Genomic DNA, 21,034 nt, shown 5'->3' with positions numbered 1-21,034 from the left:
CCCTCAAAAATTCGTTTGGGGGGGCTCCGCCCCCCCAATAATCTCCGGTGCCCCTCCAGCAGAGCGCCATCGCCGCCCCTCCCCCAGCCCAAAATGCACAGGGAGGGGCGGGCTGCATGCCTCCTGCCCTCCCTCCCAAGCAAAAGCTCCACCCAATTTCCTTTGGAGCTGATTAATAGGCGCAGCACGCTCTCCCCTATTCGCTCACGAGGAGGCGGCGCCACTTTATTTGCATATTCATGAGCTTATTTATTATTCATGAGCTTTCCCGGGCCCCCCCAATATTTTTTATAAGTCCGCGTCCCTGTATATAGATTCAGTACATCAATAAATAAAGGAATAAATATGAATACAGTAAATAAAAATCAATCAATGGAGAATGCTGAGAAATACCACCCTCATTACTGTGAACAGGATACATGATGGTGAGATCTTGTTTCCTGGAGGCTGCTAGAGACTGAGACTGGTGGAGCCTATATAATGAATTCTTGGCATATAGGGCATCAAATGACCCCGCACCTAGCAGTCACCTTATGAACCTCAAGAGAAGGTATAAAGCACTATTAAAGGAAAAGAAGCTTGTGGCAGAAAGAAATGATTGGAACAACCTTCTAAAAGCTGCAGAAAATAGAAATCCCTCCTCCTTTTGGCACCAAATTTCTCAATACCTGGGTAGACCGTGGTCAAGGATAGAACCCCAAATTTCAGCTGACACCTGGGAAAGCTTCTTCTCCGATTTATATGCAGCTCACGCTGCCAGTGGAGGAAGGATAGAATTGGCCCCCTTGCCTGAGTGGGATCCTGTTACCTGCTCTGAAGTGGAAACACTTATAGGCCAATTTGAGGCGGGCAAGGCACCCGGAGACGATCTTATCTCCATAGATGTTATTAAAGCCAATAAGGATTGGTGGTGTCCACCCTTAGCAGCTCTTTTTACTTACATAAACAAAACAGCACAATTTCCTCCAAGCTGGAACTCTGCACTGATTGTGTTAATCCACAAGAAAGGGCCACGCACAGACCCGGCCAATTTTAGACCAATTAGCCTGCTAAATGTTATCCGGAAGATCTATTCAAGATTTCTACTTAACAAATTAACGACCTGGATGGAAAGCAACAACATCATCGCAGAGGAACAGGCGGGTTTCCGCCCTGGAAGATCAACAACAGACCAAATCTTAATCCTAAATCACTTGGCCACCAAGTATGCTGACAATGGCCTAAAAGCCCTCCACGTCGCCTTTATAGACTTTAAGCAGGCCTTTGATCTAATTCCCAGGAACCAGCTATGGGCAAAATTGGCAGCGACATCTATCGACCGCCGCCTTCTCCTGCTGATTATTAATTTGCATACTAATACCTTCCTGAGGATTAGGCTAGATAGCAAGGGGCTAGTCTCCAATCCGGTTGCCACCACTAGGGGGGTAAGACAGGGCTGTTTGCTTGCCCCTGCCCTGTTTAACTTCTATATTAATTCGCTAGTGGTGCATATGGCAAATACTGATTTCCATCCACCAAAACTGGCAGGACGAGCCTTGAATGTCCTGCTGTATGCGGACGATGCTGCCCTATTAGCTACGTCCCCCATCGGATTAAGGAGGATGCTTCGAGCTCTTCATGAATATGTGACCCAACATGAGCTCCAACTAAATTATGCCAAGACCAAAATAATGGTCTTTGCCGCTCGACCGAAACCTAATTTATGGTCAATTAATGGTATTGCTTTAGAGCAGGTCAGCTGCTTCAAATACCTGGGTCAGGTTGTTAGATCAAATAGGTCCTTCTTGGCGCACAGAGAATACATAGCCTCGAACGCATCGAAAGCAGCCTTGGTGATTAGAACCCTGTACTCTAAGAAACAGGCACAAACTGTCAAAGTTGCCTTGCGACTCTTTAAAATGAAAGTCCTCCCTCTTCTGCTGGTGGGCATTGCCTTGGGCTCACGTAGGGACTTTGAAAAATTGGAATCTATCCAAACCCAATTCCTCAGGGCCATACTCAGGATCCCCCCCTCCGTGGCAGGTGCGATCATGAGATTGGAAACCGGTTGTCAAGCCTTTAGGTATGTGGCCCTGAAAGCGAAGTTATGGCTTTGGCTTAAGCTTTGTTTCAGACCGGTGGGTTTGGCCCCCTTGATTCTGAGGGATAACTTTAAATCTCCATGGGAAGGGGAGATAGTGGAGGAAGTGCAGAAGGGCGGGTTGTCCTCCCTTTAGATAGAGTCCATGACGTATAGCCACGCAAAGGCGGTGATCGCCCAGAGATTAAGGGATATTGCCAGACAGGAGGACATAGCCCGTGTGAAACCAGGGCTGTTTCTGGGGGAGCAGATGTACCGAGCTGCTCTAGCTCGCTACCTGGCGGATATCCACTACGTGGAATACCGCAGACTATTTCCCGCGGCTAGGCTGAATGTTCTTGACTCGGCGGTTCTGAAGGGAAGATATGGAGGAGTCCCATATGACCAGAGATTATGCCATTGTGCGTTGGGTGAGGTAGAATCCACAGAGCACATTTTAATGAGCTGTCCCTTCTACAACGATTTAAGACAGTATCTTATAACCCCATACTTACCCCAGCTTAGTCCCTGACAAAGAGGAAAGCAGACAGCATATCTGCTAAATAAGTCTTCTAGGAAAACAACTTTGTCAGTGGCTAAATTCCTTTTCCTGGCACTCAAGCGTCGGAAACGTACAATTGAATGCCTTGATGTGGGTTATCTGTGAGACGTTTAGTGCTGTGGCCCTACCTTATTCATGTACCCCTATGATGTTTTAGTTCATAATTCTGTATTGTGTTTTATTTCTGTGTTTTATTTCTGACTATCAGTCGAAAAATAAAAAAATAAAAATAATAAAAAAGAAAGGATAGAGCCCAGAGGTCCTCAGAGAAGACACCAGAATTTTCGACAGAAAAGACTACATAGCTAAGAAGAAAAGGGAAAGCCCCTAGTAAAAGTTAATTATTGGGCTTTCATACATGCAGAAGGATGGAAAGTAATTTATTTTAGAAATGATAATTACTGATTTATTGTGGATTTGTGTAGTCAGTTCACCTCTAGATGTTGAAAATGTTAAACTATTGTATCTACAGGAATTGAGAAGTGCACAGCTGTTGTTGAAGGATGTGATATAAGGTTAATGTTAAGGAACGGCATATGAACGAGAAATAACTAGGGAAATAGATCAGCAACGAGAGGAAACCCTGCATGCCTCAAGAACAGAGTGAGGGAAACCAATACTTGGAAAAGTCATATTAAATTTATTAAGCAGGGAAACAGGTAAATGGAGAAGAGGAAACAGAGTTCTGTGGAGCAAACCTCAGTTGTCCTGAACGAATTATGAAGAACAAGATATTCTGGTCACCGCAATGGCCAGTGGGGGGTTGAAAGGACCCTGATGAGGGGTCAAAAGCTGCATTCCAGAGATCCATTTGAATTCACTCTATGAGTGAATTACATACAAACAAATACTCCTAACTGTTCCTCTTTCTTGCACCTTCTTGTCTTTCTGGTTAGGCCGTACCTCGTTCCAGGTGTACAGAGAGATGTCGACCTGGATATGCCAAGGTGGTTCTAGAAGGAAAGCCCATTTGCTGCTATGCTTGTGCTCGGTGTGCGGAAGGGACCTTCTCCGCCCAGGAAGGTGGGTGACTCCAAGGGAGAAGGTATTTCTGGAGAGAGTAAATGTAGGGCAGAAATTCAGTCTCACACACTTTCTGTGAGAATTCTGCAGACATTGGGGAATGTGGCTCCTTCCTCAACTCCTTTAGGATTAATCACCTTCATTACATCCTGGAAGAGAGTTTAAAGGAATGACCATAAGGAAGAAATCTCTAGGATTTCTTCAAAATGTAATCGAGTTCAGATCATTAGGGATGTAAGTGATGCTGCAGCCATTCTTTCTCTCTTCCCCAGATGGCTTGGTACTATTTCTGGGTAAGTGGAGTCTGTAACCTGAAGCATATGTAACCTGAAGCGTATGTAACCCGAGGTATCACTGTAGAGCACAGATCATAAGGGATGTAAGCCTCTCTTTTTTTCTTTCCCAGATGCAGAACATTGCACCAAATGCTCAGAAGATCACCATTCAAAAAAGGACAGAGATCAATGTGTCCCCAAGATTACCACCTTCCTGACTTATGGAGAATATTTGGTAATGGTGTTAGCTTCTGTTGCCCTCTTCTTGTCCTTAACAGCAGGCATTGTGTTGGGAATCTTCATTAAATACAAGGAAACTCCCATTGTCAAAGCCAACAACCGGGACCTCTCCTACATCCTGCTCGTCTCCCTCCTGCTTTCCTTTCGGTCCTCCTTCCTCTTCATCGGGCGCCCAAGGAAAGAGACCTGCCTTCTCCGACAAACGGCCTTCAGCATCATCTTCTCAGTTGCTGTTTCTTCTGTCTTGGCAAAGACCATCACGGTGGTGCTGGCCTTCCTGGCCACAAAGCCCGGGAACAGGGTGAGGAGATGGCTGGGCAAGAGTCTGGCCAACTCCATTGTCATCTCCTGTTCTGGGGGGCAAGTTCTCATCTGCACCATCTGGCTGGGCTCTTCTCCCCCATTCCCAGAGTCCGACATGCGCTCCCAGGTGGAAGAGATCATCCTGCAATGCAACGAAGGGTCTGTGGCCATGTTCTACGTTGCCCTCGGCTACCTGGGCTTCTTGGCTGCCACCTGCTTCACGGTGGCTTTCCTAGCCAGGAAGCTGCCTGGCTCCTTCAACCAAGCCAAGCTGATCACCTTCAGCATGCTGGTCTTCTGCAGTGTTTGGGTGTCTTTTGTGCCCACCTACCTGAGCACCAAGGGCAAGTACATGGTGGCCGTGCAGATCTTCTCTATGTTGGCCTCCAGTGCTGGGCTTCTGGGCTGCATCTTCCTTCCCAAGTGCTACATTATTGTGCTGAGGCCTGATCTGAACACAAAGGAGCACCTGACAACCAGAAATTAAGGGGACATCTGATTCTTAAAATAGTCCATGTTCATGATGTCCAGAAGTGCATAAAGGAAACACAGCTACTCACCCATGCTGTTTATTCTCCATCTCTGAAAGAGATTGTGTTCCTTCTTAGCCTGGATTTTAGGAAGTCCTGTTGACATGAACACTAAGATGGGAGGAAATGTTTTGCTCCCTTGCTTTGCCAAGGACTACAATGAGTCCTGGTCTACTGCCCTCAGTTTGTAAACTATTATCTTTTAATAATTTTGTGTTTTGGAAACTTATATTTATCTCACAACAAGATAGTTTAGAGGGAGAGGAGTTAGGTTTTTGAGTCTGTTTGCTTTGTCATGACTACCTATTAACCATATCAATTCTAATATTCAACAATACTGTTTGGTTATGCCAGTTCTATGTCTTCAATTTTCTATGCTCCATTTCCCGCATTTATGCACTATCATTCATAAGCTCACTTCACATCATTTCGTTCTCCTAAGCTTTGTACATCAATAAACTGAGAAATTCATTTAAGACATTTTACGTAGTCTGTTGGTTTAATTTCTGTATTGTGTAAGCTCTGCTCCCTGTTCCAAAGAGTAGCAACTGACCTTAGCCAAGCCGTGACTGGGATCCAGTGGATTTTATTGCATTGGCCAGGGTTAGGGATAGGGTTAGGGGCGGGCGAGGCAGGCGAGGCAGGCGCCAATCTGGGTGAGTCATTGTGAAAGGAGGCGGGGAGGGCGTTCCACAGGGCAGGCGCCACCACCGAGAAGCCCCTCTGCCTGCTTCCCAGTTTGTGGCACAGGTCATCATCCGATGAATTTAGAGCTTCATTTATTTCTGTGTTTATATTTAAATTAATGATGCATTTTAAAAGTATTGCACATTGATGGTAATATTAAGAATGCACTTAAAATTACTACGCACAACAATGAACAAGTGATTGCAATGCACACACAGTTAAGCAGCATAAATATTTGTTAACCAAGTCTATTCTTGTTGTGATTATTATTACTTATATTGCTACTAATCCCAGTGGCTTACAAGACTGAGCTCTATTCTGCCTTGGTCAGGCCCCACCTGGAATACTGTGTCCAGTTCTGGGCACCACAATTTAAGAAGGATGTTGACCAATGGGAAGAAACCCCTCACCCCCCAGAGAGATGCCGGCTCAAAGAGCCCCCTGAGCTTAGACTACGAAGCCTCTGAGGGCGTGCAGAGTGCAGGATCCACCCCCCAGGGGCCCCTCTCTCTCCCGGGCTCAGCTGAGGGCCCCGTCCCTGCCAGCCTCCCCGGTCTCTGAGGGCGTGCAGAGTGCAGATCCCCCCAGGGGCCCCCCTCTCTCTCTCCCGGGCTCACCTGGGGGCCCCGTCCCTGCCAGCCTCTCCGGCCTCAGAGGGCGTGCAGAGTGCAGATCCCCCCAGGGGCCCCTCTCTCTCTCTCCCGGGCTCACCTGGGGGCCCCGTCCCTGCCAGCCTCTCCGGCCTCAGAGGGCGTGCAGAGTGCAGATCCCCCCAGGGGCCCCTCTCTCTCTCTCCCGGGCTCACCTGGGGGCCCCGTCCCTGCCAGCCTCCCCGGTCTCTGAGGGCGTGCAGAGTGCAGATCCCCCCAGGGGCCCCCCTCTCTCTCTCCAGGGCTCACCTGGGGCCCCCGTCCCTGCCAGCCTCCCCGGTCTCTGAGGGCGTACAGAGTGCAGATCCCCCCAGGGGCCCCTCTCTCTCTCTCCCGGGCTCACCTGGGGGCCCTGTCCCTGCCAGCCTCTCCGGCCTCAGAGGGCGTGCAGAGTGCAGCATCCACCCCCCAGGGGCCCCTCTCTCTCCCGGGCTCACCTGGGGCCCCCGTCCCTGCCAGCCTCTCCGGCCTCTGAGGGCGTGCAGAGTGCAGGATCCACCCCCAGGGGCCCCCCTCTCTCTCTCCCGGGCTCACCTGGGGGCCCCGTCCCTGCCAGCCTCTCTGGCCTCTGAGGGCGTGCAGAGTGCAGGATCCACCCCCCAGGGGCCCCTCTCTCTCCCGGGCTCAGCTGAGGGCCCCGTCCCTGCCAGCCTCTCCGGCCTCTGAGGGCGTGCAGAGTGCAGGATCCACCCCCCAGGGCCCCTCTCTCTCCCGGGCTCACCTGGGGGCCCCGTCCCTGCCAGCCTCTCCGGCCTCTGAGGGCGTGCAGAGTGCAGATCCCCCCAGGGCCCCTCTCTCTCCCGGGCTCACCTGGGGGCCCCGTCCCTGCCAGCCTCCGGCCTCTGAGGGCGTGCAGAGTGCAGATCCCCCCAGAGGCCCCTCTCTCTCCTGGGCTCACCTGGGGGCCCCGTCCCTGCCAGCCTCTCCGGCCTCAGAGGGCGTGCAGAGTGCAGATCCCCCCAGGGGCCCCTCTCTCTTTCTCCCGGGCTCACCTGGGGGCCCCGTCCCTGCCAGCCTCTCCAGCCTCTGAGGGCGTGCAGAGTGCAGATCCCCCCAGGGGCCCCCCTCTCTCTCTCCCGGGCTCACCTGGGGGCCCTGTCCCTGCCAGCCTCTCTGGCCTCTGAGGGCGTGCAGAGTGCAGATCCCCCCAGGGGCCCCTCTCTCTCTCTCCCGGGCTCACCTGGGGGCCCCGTCCCTGCCAGCCTCTCCGGCCTCTGAGGACGTGCAGAGTGCAGATCCCCCCAGGGGCCCCTCTCTCTCCTGGGCTCACCTGGGGGCCCCGTCCCTGCCAGCCTCTCCGGCCTCTGAGGGCGTGCAGAGTGCAGATCCACCCAGGGGCCCTCTCTCTCTCTCCCGGGCTCACCTGGGGGCCCCGTCCCTGCCAGCCTCTCCGGCCTCTGAGGGCGTGCAGAGTGCAGATCCCCCCAGGGGCCCCTCTCTCTCTCTCCCGGGCTCACCTGGGGGCCCCGTCCCTGCCAGCCTCTCCGGCCTCAGAGGGCGTGCAGAGTGCAGATCCCCCCAGGGGCCCCTCTCTCTCTCTCCCGGGCTCACCTGGGGGCCCTGTCCCTGCCAGCCTCTCCGGCCTCAGAGGGCGTGCAGAGTGCAGCATCCACCCCCCAGGGGCCCCTCTCTCTCTCTCCCGGGCTCACCTGGGGGCCCTGTCCCTGCCAGCCTCTCTGGCCTCTGAGGGCGTGCAGAGTGCAGCATCCACCCCCCAGGGGCCCCTCTCTCTCCCGGGCTCACCTGGGGGCCCCGTCCCTGCCAGCCTCTCCGGCCTCTGAGGGCGTGCAGAGTGCAGGATCCACCCCCCAGGGCCCCTCTCTCTCCCGGGCTCACCTGGGGGCCCCGTCCCTGCCAGCCTCTCCGGCCTCTGAGGGTGTGCAGAGTGCAAATCCCCCCAGGGGCCCCTCTCTTTCCCGGGCTCACCTGGGGTCACTGCCCCTGCCAGCCTCTCTGGCCTCTGAGGGCGTGCAGAGTGCAGGATCCACCCCCCAGGGGCCCCTCTCTCTCCCGGGCTCACATGAGGGCCCCGTCCCTGCCAGCCTCTCCGGCCTCTGAGGGTGTGCAGAGTGCAGATCTCCCCAGGGGCCCCTCTCTCTCTCTCCCGGGCTCACCTGGGGGCCCCGTCCCTGCCAGCCTCTCCGGCCTCTGAGGGCGTGCAGACTGCAGATCCCCCAAGGGGCTCCCCTCTCTCCGGGGCTCACCTGGGGGCCCTCCCCCTGCCAGCCTCTCCGGCCTCTGAGGGCGTGCAGATTGCACATCCCCCCAGGGGCCCCTCTCTCTCTCTCCCGGGCTCACCTGGGGGCCCCATCCCTGCCAGCCTCTCCGGCCTCTGAGGGCGTGCAGAGTGCAGATCCCCCCAGGGGCCCCTCTGTCTCCCGGGCTCACCTGGGGGCCCCGTCCCTGCCAGCCTCTCTGGCCTCTGAGGGCGTGCAGAGTGCAGCATCCACCCCCCAGGGGCCCCTCTCTCTCCCGGGCTCACCTGGGGGCCCCGTCCCTGCCAGCCTCTCCGGCCTCTGAGGGCGTGCAGAGTGCAGATCCCCCCAGGGTCCCCTCTCTCTCTCTCCCGGGCTCACCTGGGGGCCCCGTCCCTGCCAGCCTCTCCGGCCTCTGAGGACGTGCAGAGTGCAGATCCCCCCAGGGGCCCCTCTGTCTCCCGGGCTCACCTGGGGGCCCCGTCCCTGCCAGCCTCTCCGGCCTCTGAGGGCGTGCAGAGTGCAGATCCCCCCAGGGGCCCCTCTCTCTCTCTCCCGGGCTCACCTGGGGGCCCCGTCCCTGCCAGCCTCTCCGGCCTCTGAGGGCGTGCAGAGTGCAGATCCCCCCAGGGGCCCCTCTGTCTCCCGGGCTCACCTGGGGGCCCCGTCCCTGCCAGCCTCTCTGGCCTCTGAGGGCGTGCAGAGTGCAGCATCCACCCCCCAGGGGCCCCTCTCTCTCCCGGGCTCACCGGGGGCCCCGTCCCTGCCAGCCTCTTCGGCCTCTGAGGGCGTGCAGAGTGCAGATCCCCCCAGGGGCCCCTCTCTCTCTCTCCCGGGCTCACCTGGGGGCCCCGTCCCTGCCAGCCTCTCCGGCCCTTGGTTGACTCTGGCCAGCTGGACGGGCTGCAGGCGCTGGTGTCCCTGGCGGAGGAGGAGGGTCATGTGGCCCTCGGAGGGGAAGGGGCCACCTTCAAAAGGCCCTGCAACTCCCGCCAGCCTCCGCCGGCAGACTTCCCAGCATGCACTGCCAGCTCCATCAGGCCCATGGTTGAATCCCAGCATGAATAACTTTGAAATTTACTCGTTTTTCCAGTGTATAACCAAATAATTCAATCTCAAGGAGTCTTATGTTTGGCTTCGCTTATTAGCTTCATGGATAAATTAACCTCTATTAGGTTTCATTTCATTTCTCTCACGTCCTTCTTCCCAGCATGCTTTGCTGCCCCATCATCTCACAAACAAGTCTCCTGTGTCCTATAATTGAAATTTACTCATTTTCCAATGTATAACTAAATAAATTAATCCCAAATTGTCTTTGGTTAGGTTTCACTTATTAGCTTTATTGGTAAATTACCCTTTATTAGGTTTCATTTCCCTCACGTCCTTCTTCCCAGCATGCTTTGCTGCCCCTTCTTCTCCAAACAAGGATCCTGTTTCCTATAATTGAAATTTACCCATTTTCCAACGTATAACTGAATAAATACATCTGAAAGTGTCTTTCGTTAGGTTTCACTTATTAGCTTTATTGATAAATTACCCTTTATTAGGTTTCATTTCCCTCACGTCCTTCTTCCCAGCATGCTTTGCTGCCCCTTCTTCTCCAAACAAGGATCCTGTTTCCTATAATTGAAATTTACCCATTTTCCAATGTTTAACTGAATAAATACATCTGAAAGTGTCTTTCGTTAGGTTTCACTTATTAGCTTTATGGATAAATTAACCTCTATTAGGTTTCATTTCCCTCAGGTCCTTCTTCCCAGCATGCTTTGCTGCCCCTTCTTCTCACAAACAAGGATCCTGTTTCCTATAATTTGAAATTTAGCCGTTCTTCCAGTGTACAGTGGTACCTCGGATTACATACGCTTCATGTTACAGACTCCGCTAGCCCAGAAATGCTATTAAGAACTTTGCCTCAGGATGAGAACAGAAATCGCGTGGTGGCACCAGGAGGCCCCATTAGCTAAAGTGGTACCTCAGGATAAGAACAGTTTCAGGTTAAGAACTGACCTCCAGAACGAATTAAGTTATTAACCCGAGGTACCACTGTATAACCAAATAAATAAATCCCCAGGTGTCTTTTGTTAGGTTTCACATATTAGCTTTATTGATAAATTATCCTTTGTTAGGTTTCATTTCCCTCAGGTCCTTCTTCCCAGCATGCTTTGCTGCCCCTTCTTCTCCAAAGAAGGATCCTGTTTCCTATCATTTTATTTTTCTCTAGGCGTATTTGGATTCTTCCATTTAAACTTGATGGAGGGGCAGAGCGATGGAAAAAGAGACAAGGCTTTTCCTCACAGCCTTTCCCTCGCCCTTCCCAGGCTGCCCTGCGCAACCTTCCTCCTGGCCTGCTAATAAACTCAGAATAACCAATTATTATACTAATAAACCCACATAACCCAGGAAGCCTCCAAGAGACCTCGTCCTTTTCCTCATTCCCTTGGAGGCACCTAGAAGGGCTTCCCCCTTTTCCCGACGTCCCGCGGCTCCGGCGCCCTGGACAACAGAGGCCAAAATGGCCTTGGCCACCCGCCAGTTGTTTTACCTGCAATTTAGAGCTCCAAAAATGCTTTAAATGCATGTTGTGGCTGTGATTTTTATAGTGCTTTTAATATTCTGTTGGGAGCCGCCCAGAGTGGCCAGGGAAAGCAATATTATTATTATTATTATTATTATTATTATTATTATTATTATTATTATTATTATTATTATTATTATCTCATCGTCTTGATTGCAATGAAACCTAAAGCAGACCCATTGAAATGCAATTATTAAGTTGGTTTCGGGTTTACACCAACCATTCTTCTTTTCGCAGTTGAGATGTTATTTCTGACCATTCACTTTGTTCTGATTGGTACCTGATTGATAAACTCATTCTTTAACGTCATCTGAATCTCTTGCTATTGGTTTATAGATACAAATTCTGTTCTTAACCTGAAATTGTTCTTAACCTGAGGTACCATTTTAGCTGATGGGGCCTCCTGCTGCCGCCTCGCCGCTGCCACGTGATTTCTGTTCTCATCCTGAAGCAAAGTTCTTAACCCGAGGTACTATTTCTGGGTTAGGGGAGTCTGTAACCTGAAGCGTCTGTAACCCGAGGTACCACTGTATGTATATAAAGTCAGAACATTATTGTAAAGTTACAAGAAAGGAGATTCCAAACCAACATCAGGAAAAACTTTCCGATAACAATGACTCGCGAATACAGCATAGAAGATGCAGAGAGAAGCCCCAAACAATGGGGGCTCCTCCTTTTAAAAAGTTTCTCCAGGTTACCCCCAACACCTTGTTGGAAGCATCACACACCTGTCGTGAACATGTCATAGAACAGGTGTGGTACTGGGGTGAAAACTGATGCCGTGTCCATCCCAAATGTAAGGCAAAGGGAAATACCTGCCATCTCTGACCCTCCAGACCTTTGTCTTTCCAATACACTGAGACCGGGAGGACATTGTTTCCTGGATGGGTTGGTGTCCGACCCTCCCAAGTCAGGATGGAGGGCTTGACCCTTATGCCATAGGGCAGGTTCAGAGATGAGGGCAATGCCAGGCTCAGCCCCAAGCTCCTCCTCGGATGGCCACCTTCCCCCTGAAGAAGCAGCCTGGGCAGGATGCCAACCCGTCCCGGGAAGGATTTATTCTGATTTATTTCTCCAGATTCCTCCTCAATGGAGGGTCGCTCAAATGCAGCCCGTTGGTGTCCATGGCTTCTTCGCCCTTCCCTGCTTTGGCAGCTGCAGTACCAGCGCAGTCGTCGCTAGAGGGCGATGCTTCGCAACCTCTCCTGATCCCGCGCTTCGGATTGGCAAAGGAAAGAGGGCGCTGTCAGGAAGGGCGCTTGGGGATTGGTCAAGCACTTTATGAATGGGGGAAAGGAGGAAACGAAGGGGATCGCTGTACGCTACGCTGCACGGGGTTGAGCTACAGACGTGCAGGTCTGCAACACGTGCAAAGAGTCGGCGAAAGAATCCGAGACCAGGGAGAAGAGTCGGTGGAAGAAGATTGGAAGAAATTTAAAGACTACTTACATAAATACTGCAAAATTAATGAATGTTAGAATGATGTCGGAATGAAGTTAAGTGGTTTTAGCAGTAATGTTATAAAGGAATATGTAAAAATGGATTGTTACTAGGTGAGAATACAAAGCTATAATACATTAAGGTAAAGGATTAAGATAAAAATAAGGAAGGAAAGGATTTGCTGGAGTAACTAACTGAATTGGAATACAAAAAAGGGAGGTGTGAGGAGGTCAAGGAAACAAGCAAATGAAAGACAAGACATGAAAAGATTGATTTGTTTTTAATTGTTTTTAATTTGTATTTTTTCTCTTTTTTCTCTTTTTTTCTTATTTTGTAACATGTTTGAAACTTCAATAAATATCTTTTTAAAAACAACAACAAAGGGTTGGCGAACAAAACACAGGATCAAAATTCAGGGCGCCACCGGCGAAGTCACTCCTCTGTTCTTTTCTCCGGTTACAACCTCCCTGATTTCAGAATGGGGGGGAGAGTCACATTTATAAGCCCCCCCCCATGGATCAGTAAGGGCATCACCCCCCCCCCAATTTCAACCCAGAGGGGAGGGGAGGCCAGGAAGCAAGCCGCCCCCTCCCCTCAGCTGGAAGGGGCCGTTAAAATGGGGAGGGGTCAGAGCCACAGACTTTAAGTCCCCTAAGCTATTGGTCTGAAGCTCAACATCCAAAAAACGTAGATCCTGGCCACTGGTCCCCTCACATCCTGGCAAATAGAAGGGGAAGAAATGGAGGCAGGGAGAGATTTCACTTGCTTGGGCTCCATGATCACTGCAGATGGTGACAGCAGCCACGAAATTTAGAGACGCCTGCTTCTTGGGAGAAAAGCAATGACAAACCTGGACAGCATCTTAAAAAGCAGAGACATCACCTTGCCAACAAGGGTCCGTATAGTTCAAGCTCTGGTTTTCCCAGTTGAGATGGATGGAAGTGAGAGCTGGACCATCAAGAAGAATGGATGCTTTTGAATTCTGGTGCTGGAGGGGTTCTGTTTGTCTTTAAAAGGGGGGTCCAACTCTGTTACTCCCCCCCCCATTTCCCCCATGCGCCTCCCGCTGCCGACCACGCTGAGGACTCAGCCCCCCCCTTCAGCTGCCTCCTTCCTCCAGCTGCTTCTGGCGCCCTCGCTCCGCCTCCCTCCGCCAGGCCACGCCCCTTACAGGCCTCCGTCTTGGCCAATCAGCGCGGGGCAAGGGCGAAGGGCGGGGCGGGCGAGGCAAGCGGGAAGGGAGGGGAGGGGAGGCTCCTGTGCTCACGAGAGTGGCAGGCCGCCTACGCCAATCCGGGTGAGCTATTGTGAAAGGAGGCGGGGAGAGTGGAGCTGGGGAAGGCAAGAGGTGGGCGGGGCTTAGTGGGGAGTGGTCACGCCCACTGGGAGGGTCAAGGCAAAGCTGGGAGGAGCCTCTGGCCGGACTTATTTCATTATTATTACTAATATTAATGAGTAATGAAGTATGAATTTGGGGGGAGAGGAATACATTACATTAGTGTGCGATCACTGCATTACTAGGATATTTCATTTCAATCAATCAGATCTTTATTACCTTAGTAGACCAGCATCAGTAGGGTGAGGTACAATCATTTACAGTCTGTAAAACGTTTTGGACAGCTAAAAAGTAATAATCACAAAGTATATATAAAAGTCTAAAAGAAGCTAAAAGAAGCTAAAAGAAGGGTTTAGGAGCATTAAACGGATGTGGAAGAACATAAAATGTTAGTATATAAAGACTATGGCTATCAATTTACAATGTACTCTGATATGAGTGTTCATTAAATCTAGAATGATAATAATAATAATAATAATAATAATAATAGGTGTTGCAATGGAGGAGTGCAGGGAAAAAAAACTCCTGGCACTCATTCTTTCTTGCTACAGAATTAAAAGATTTCTCTCCTCTTCTCCTTCTTTTTCTCTTGGGTGGTGTGTTCAGCGGTCACCCTCAGGGGAAGCAGGTCCCCCCCCCCTTTGGAGGAAATGGACTGATCGGAACCTGGCTGTGACATCGGCTCAGAATCCCAACCTCACTTGGCAGTTGAGACCAAGCCCTGCCTTGATCAGCAGCCTTTGGGTGCCTTATCTGCAACTGCAAAGTGAGACGATTGACGCCTGGGAAAATGGTGAGGGGACCAGCAGGAAACTGCTAAGGGAGTTTGGAGTCCTTTTTTTCTGTTGCAGCTGCAGAGAAAGGAGGGTGGGGGATTGGGGGCCACCCCAGGTGTCATCACTGAGGGGGGTGGCAAAAGGACAAAAAGCCGAGTTTAAAATAAAAATAAAAATTGGGCTCACCAAACCTTTTAGTTGAGTCAAAAAACGTGGCTGGCACTGGGCGCCACACCGTGGGGGCTGGCACTTACCGGGGGGGGGGGGCTGTAGAGTGCCTGATCCTAGCGTCTCTCCTGGGAGTGACATGGTGGCTTGGGCCCCTGCAGGCTGGGCGCTGCCTGAAACGGCAGCGTGGGGCTTGCGTCTGCCCTCTGCCTCTCCCTCAGCCGCCCTACAGCTGAGGGGGAGGCAGCAGATAGGCTCCAGGTAGCGCCCCCCACCTGCAGGACCCCCGCGTTGAACTGGGCACCCGAGCGGCTGGCTATGCCGCTGTTCTGTTGTTTCAATTATGGGTGCCTTGAGAGTTAATGTGCTGTGCTTGCTGCCCCACTCGTCCTGATGGACCAGCCCCCCATGGCACCAGGGCTGTAGGTCTTCCCTGGCTAGCTACTCAATGTGGGCAGGAGAGTTTGCCTTCTGGGTTCCTGTCTCATTTTGGGCTGCTCTCGGACTTCCGGGTTGGCGCCTCCGGCAATGGCTGAATTCCTCTGATCGGGAGACATTTGCCTCGTGGAAATCTGGGTCTGGCCGCCATGGCGAAGGCGGAGACCCACTAAAAATCACCGGCGGGTGAAGCCTGTGAACCTGGGATTCGGCTGGCACCTTTTGCGCCTCCCCCACTCGTGGGGAAACCCAGTTTCGGGGTTCCGGAGCAACGTGGGGTGAGTGTCACGGTGCTTCGAATTGACTGCTTCTTCCACGGAGCGAAGCCGCATAGCTGTTGCCAGAGAGCGCTGACTTTTTCCTGTGGACAATTTGATCTTAAAGCAACTACCTGTGAGTAGAGCGGAGAATTGGATTTTTAAACGTCTTAATTTGACACCGAAACGGGGTGGTTCAAAACAGGAAGTCCGCCTTCCCCTTTTGTAAATAGATCACAGCAAAGAGACTGTAAGCTAAAGTCTTGGAAAGCCTATTGTACAGGACTAAATTTCCATCGGTAGAAAACATCAAACCCCCCTTGGAAGCAGGAGAAGAGGGGGGAAGTTTTGGATTGTGTGTGCCTGCAGGAGAGAGTGAAGAAAGTCAAAATACCACCGCTCCAAACCTGGAAACGGGCTGCTAGTAAGACTGACGTTTTTGGATTGGTCGTTGACAGTGAATAGAACATTCGCTGACAGCTACAGAGAGATACATTGTTTCTATTCTCTCCGTCTGCTCTTAAAAAGGAGTAAAAGTAACTGAAAATTGAAACTAACTTTATTGTTTGAACTGTGCTTAAAAGGATTGATACAAATAGAAACTGTTTCCCTCTAGAGGAAGCCTTTGAAACTATTACAAGAGCTGAGCTGGGGGAATTTCCAGCTGCAAGATAAGGCTGTGAGACTTTGGGAATGACCTTGAATCGGTTAAGAATGTCGACAGAAGAGGCCTTAGTGGCTGTATTATGTAAGAGAAATGATTCATTGGAACAGCTTCACAAGAAGGTGGATTTTTTGGGACAAAAGGTGAATACCAATACAGAAACTATCCAGAAATTGACACAGGAATCTACTTTGACTTGGCAAACTGCGGAGAAGGCTAGGGAGAAAGCTGTTGCCGTTGAACCTAAAGTAACACAATTGGAGAGAGAAAGAGTCCCAGCCTCATACATGCAATTTGATGATCATAAGTTGATGCCTGTTATGATTGAATCTAAAGGAAAACAGACTTTGAGGATCAGAGCCCTGCCTGAACTGGAGAGGGAAGTTTTGATGGACTTTCTTACACAGGAATCTGCTGATTTTTGGGAACTGGAATAGATTATTAGAGTATTAAAGGGAAAATAAGGTTAAAATATGTTAAGACAATTATATGACAGAAATAGAGGAAGATGGAAAGGATTTGCTGAAATAATTAACAGAAGTGGAATACAAAAAGGGAGGTGTGAGGAGGTCAATGAAACAAGGGAATGAAAGTTAAGATACTGGTATGGTAAGAAGTGTGTTTTAAAATGTTTTTGTTTGGTTATGTTTAGTTTATTGTGTTAGTGTTGTGTTGTGTATTGTTTATATATTGTATTGTATTGGGTTTTTTTTTCTTCTCTTCTTTTTCTTCTTCTTTGTAATGTTTAAAAGCAATAAACATTTTGGGCTGCTCTCTTTCTCCTTTCTCCCTGCCACCACCACTGGGTCTCTGCCAGCAGTCAGCCATCGAGGAGGACATTTTCCATGAAAAGGACAATGAAGGAAAAGGCGAGGAGTCCGCAAAACGGCTGGATCTCCTAAGCCCTGACTGGGTAGGTGGCCGTGGCCTAAGCGGTGATAGGCAGAAGGGGAGGGGGGCAAATCAACCGCAGGATGAAACTGTTGTTTCAGTTACGGGTGCCTTGAGTTTTAATGTTTGGTTTGGTTTTTTAACTGCTCGTTTTTTGCATCTTTCCTTGCAGGTTCCAAGTATGTCACCCTTTTCCAGTGTTTCCTCCCTGTCCTCCCTGGATTCCCTTTGGGACTCCCTCAATGAGGTACGTAGCAGACAGAGCAGGAGGGAAGCCCTGCTGAGCTGGGCAACCCTGAGGCTGGGGAGGAGGAGGAGGAGGAGGAAGCCGGCCGGCCGGCTGGTCAGGCCACCTTCTGGACTGCTCAGGAGCAAGGGGGCAGGCAGGCAGGGGGCTGCTAAGGGTATGCTTGCTGCCCCACTTGTCCTGATGGACCAACCCCCCATGGCGCCAGGGCTGTAGGGCTTCCCTGGTTAGCGACTTAGTGTGGGTTCCTGTCTCATTTTGGGCTGCTCTCTTTCTCCTTTCTCCCTGCCACCACCACTGGGTCTCTGCCAGCAGTCAGCCATCGAGGAGGACATTTCCCATGAAAAGGAGGATGAAGGAAAAGGCGAGGAGGAGTCCGCAAGACGGCTGGATCTCCTCAGTCCTGACTGGGTAGGTGGCCGTGGCCTAAGCGGTGATAGGCAGAAGGGGAGGGGGGCATATATACCGCAGGATGAAACTGTTGTTTCAGTTACGGGTGCCTTGAGTTTTAATGTTTGGCTTGGTTTTTTAATTGCTCGTTTTTTGCATCTTTCCTTGCAGGCTCCAAGTATGTCACCATTTTCCAGTGTTTCCTCCCTGTCCTCCCTGGAATCCCTTTGGGACTCCCTCAATGAGGTACGTAGCAGACAGAGCAGGAGGGAAGCCCTGCTGAGCTGGGCAACCCTGAGGCTGGGGAGGAGGAGGAGGAGGAAGCCAGCCGGCCAGCCGGCCGGCTGGTCAGGCCACCTTCTGGACTGCTCAGGAGCAAGGGGGCAGGCAGGCAGGCAGGGGGCTGCTAAGGGTGTGCTTGCTGCCCCACTTGTCCTGATGGACCAGCCCCCCATGGTGCCAGGACTGTAGGGCTTCCCTGGCTAGCGACTCAATGTGGGTTCCTCTCTCATTTTGGGCTGCTCTCTTTCTCCCTTCTCCCCACCACCACCACTGGGGTCCTGTCTCTACCAGCAGTCAGCCTCTGAAGTGGCTATCAAGGAGGAAGAGCCACAAGAAGAATCAGGGAGCCCCCCAGAGGAGGACGGGGAGGACAAAGAGGACAGGGAGGACCTTGATTTGGCGTGCCCCCCACCTGGAGAACACCTGGAGGCAAGCGTAATTGAGGTCAGACGAAACATTCATTCATGACATATGAAAAGCTTCCCTGAACAGGGCTGTCTTCAGATGTCTTCTAAAAGTCAGATAGTTGTTTATTTCTTTGACATCTGGCGGGAGGGCATTCCACTGGGCGGGTGCCACTACCGAGAAGGCCCTCTGCCTGGTTCCCTGTAACTTGGCTTATCGCAGTGGGGAACCGCCAGAAGGCCCTCAGCGCTGGATCTCAGTGTCCGGGCAGAACGATGGGGGTGGAGATAATTCTCCTGGGTTGCTTTTCATTTGGTATTTGTTTTGTAAGATACCTCTTTTGAATGCGTTTCCAGGTGGCTCCTGCCAAATGAAGTTATTAATTGCAAAGTGGGTTTGGCGATAATAAAACCATGTTGGCACTTTGCAAAGCCGGTTCTCTCTGGGGTTTTCCTGCCTCCTATACCTTCCCCCCATCCGCTTGTTCTTGGTTTTGTGTCTCGTTCAGATCTCTCCAAGGCCGGCCACATGAGAACTTGGGAGAGGAGTGTTCCCTCCTGACTACAACCCTTTCATATAACGCCTCGCCCCCAAACAGAAAAGGAGGGATTATGACAGCCTGCCACCACACAGGCCCTTCTTCGTGTGGCACCTTCACAAACGGTCTGGAGGGCAGCAACACAAGAAGGGGCCTTTTCTGTGGTGGCTCCCACTTGCGGAATGCTCTCTCCAGGGAGGCTCATCTGGCACCTTCATTATGTATCTTTAGGTACCAAGCAAAGACATTTCTCTAGAACAGAGCTTTCCAAACTGTGTGTCGCAGAACCTTCGTGCTCCTCCCAGGGCTGGAAAAGGGCTAGTTGAACTGAATCCCTATGTTGCGAAATGAGGCATGTCTCCAAAGTGTGTCACCAACATGGAAAGTTCTGCTCTAGAACCAGCCTTTGGCTAATTGAACAATGCATGGCCTTTTCAACATGCTTGTGGATTGGGAGGTTGGCTTATGACTTCGTTTTTGTTTTTAATACATATGTTGTGTTTTTATTTTGTATTTTTATCCTGTAAGCCGCCCTGAGAGGTTCCGGGTTTAATTAATCAACCAATTGATTGATTGATTGATTGATTAATGATTGTGGCATTTTCCCAGAATCTGGAGGTGAATTGTTTACTTTTCTCACAGGACTGCGAGGAAGAGAGGCCCCCGAAGACCCCCAACTGCCTGGCTTCCATCATCTCCCGGATTCGCAAGATCTTCAGAAGATCGCCGCCGCCAGCACCACCAGTTCCACCGGGGCAACCCAGTACAAGAGCCAGCAGCGGGGCGCAGGCAGAACGGAGGCCACTCTGCACGCGGCTCAGGCGCTGGATGCGGCAGCATCGCAGCTGTGTCCACCCCGAACCAAGGTGAGGAGGAGTTGGGAGACTTGCACTGATCCGCCCGGGGGGATTTTGTCAGCCCCCCCCAAGTGATGACACTCGGGGCAATACCCCACCCGCACCCCACCTTCCTCCGCCAGTGGTGGCTGGGGAAGTAGCACCTGGAGGCGCACGAGTCCCTAAGGGACATTTCCTTTTTGTTGTCCTTGCACAGGTCTTAATCCTTGTGGTCTGAACTGGAGATGAAAGATCAGAAAGATCAGAACGTGGAGGAAAGCGGGGCGAGAAACCCAAACTCTCGTGGCCCTACGCCCGGGGGGATTTTGTCAGCCCTCCCCCCAAGGGATGACACTCGGGGCAATACCCCCCCCCGCACCCCACCTTCCTCCGCCAGTGGTGGCTGGGGAAGTAGCACCTGGAGGCGCGCGAGTCCCTAAGGGACATTTCCTTTTTGTTGTCCTTGCACAGGTCTTACACCGGCGTCCCACATGACCAGCCCCAGTCCTAGAGCCTGTCACCTTTTGAGATTATGGAGCGGAACAGAGAAGACAGCGGGCAAAGGGTGGACGGCGAAGGAGAAGTGCGAGAGAATGACAGCGTCTGCGAGAAGTGCGAGAGAACGACAGCGCCACGCTGCCCACGCCCAAAGGAGGAGGAAGGAAAGGAGGAAAGGAAGCGAGCAAGAAGGGACAGCTAAAGAAAGAACTGAGAAAAGAGACAGCGAGACCTTCTGGGGGTCAAAGAAACTACAATGAGAAGGAAACTGAGTTTCCTCCCCCCCCCCCCAGCTTGCTGATGGTCCTGCAATGTTCTATTTACTTTTTATGTATAATTCTGTATTATATTGTTGAACTGTTTTCTTAGGTGATAAAGGAGGGATTTAAGGGAGGGTGGAAGGTATTAAGGGAAGACTTTGAAAGGAAAGGCAGAAAATAAAAAGGGGTGGGAAGAAATAAGTGAGAGGGAACGTGTAAAGGGAAGATACAAAGCATTATATAATTTTTGATTATTGTTTAAAATAAAGAAGCTGACCATTGAATCTGCATGGATCTTAAAATTATTTCGTGGAATGTTAATGGGCTAAATTGTAAAACTAGGAGGAGAAGACAGAGTCATTGGCATTCCCTGACCTCTGGCTTGTCTGACTACGTGGGATGCTGTCTGCCCAACCCTCGGAACGGGCTTGGCTTCGTATGCGGTTTCATGCAAGAGTTCTTGGAGACTTGTCTCCTGTTTGCATGGCCTAGCGTTCCACCGAGTTTTG

General features: G+C 51.4%; 2 protein-coding genes and 1 long non-coding RNA gene across 13 annotated transcripts in view; all 3 read left to right on the top strand.

Annotated features, from left to right (window-relative positions):
- The window catches only part of LOC144326065 (vomeronasal type-2 receptor 26-like), a 54,564-nt gene extending 49,092 nt beyond the window's left edge, over positions 1 to 5,472 (top strand). For all 4 annotated transcript variants that reach the window (XM_077921842.1, XM_077921843.1, XM_077921841.1 and 1 more), the window contains 2 exons: positions 3,518 to 3,644; positions 4,051 to 5,472. In XM_077921842.1, coding sequence (XP_077777968.1) covers positions 4,158 to 4,949 — 792 coding nt within the window. In that variant the 5' untranslated portion in view covers positions 3,518 to 3,644; positions 4,051 to 4,157 and the 3' untranslated portion in view covers positions 4,950 to 5,472. The remainder of the gene's footprint in view (positions 1 to 3,517; positions 3,645 to 4,050) is intronic.
- LOC114595021 (uncharacterized) overlaps positions 1 to 21,034 on the top strand; it is a 52,897-nt gene that overhangs the window by 3,264 nt on the left and 28,599 nt on the right. The gene's annotated exons all lie outside the window — the stretch shown is intronic.
- LOC114590114 (uncharacterized) lies at positions 16,038 to 20,809 on the top strand. 8 transcript variants are annotated; one of them, XM_077921908.1, is made up of 8 exons: positions 16,038 to 16,321; positions 16,999 to 17,091; positions 17,242 to 17,316; positions 17,629 to 17,727; positions 17,878 to 17,952; positions 18,280 to 18,432; positions 19,574 to 19,797; positions 19,985 to 20,809. In XM_077921908.1, exons 1-8 carry the CDS (start codon positions 16,208 to 16,210, stop codon positions 19,989 to 19,991), a joined length of 840 nt encoding a protein of 279 aa, XP_077778034.1. In that variant the 5' UTR covers positions 16,038 to 16,207; the 3' UTR covers positions 19,992 to 20,809. The 8 variants fall into 8 exon arrangements, with proteins under 8 accessions (XP_077778034.1, XP_077778033.1, XP_077778032.1 ...); XM_077921907.1 differs by having other exon boundaries at positions 16,996 to 17,091; positions 17,632 to 17,727; XM_077921906.1 differs by having other exon boundaries at positions 16,996 to 17,091; positions 18,283 to 18,432.

The sequence above is a fragment of the Podarcis muralis genome, chromosome 18 (genome assembly GCF_964188315.1).
Source record: "Podarcis muralis chromosome 18, rPodMur119.hap1.1, whole genome shotgun sequence".
Taxonomy (NCBI): Eukaryota; Metazoa; Chordata; class Lepidosauria; order Squamata; family Lacertidae; genus Podarcis; species Podarcis muralis.
The sequence above is the reverse complement of the archived record's forward strand: the minus strand, read 5'-3'. Positions and strand labels throughout refer to the sequence as shown.

What these genes read in the sequence shown, in the direction of transcription:
- LOC114590114 (XM_077921905.1), top strand. Translation starts at nt 16,208, where the DNA reads ATGACCTTGAATCGGTTAAGAATGTCGACAGAAGAGGCCTTAGTGGCT. An exon ending in TTTGGGACTCCCTCAATGAG is followed by an intron (nt 17,317 to 17,628) that starts GTACGTAGCAGA and finishes GGTCTCTGCCAG; the next exon opens with CAGTCAGCCATCGAGGAGGA. An exon ending in TGGAGGCAAGCGTAATTGAG is followed by an intron (nt 18,433 to 19,573) that starts GTCAGACGAAAC and finishes CTTTTCTCACAG; the next exon opens with GACTGCGAGGAAGAGAGGCC.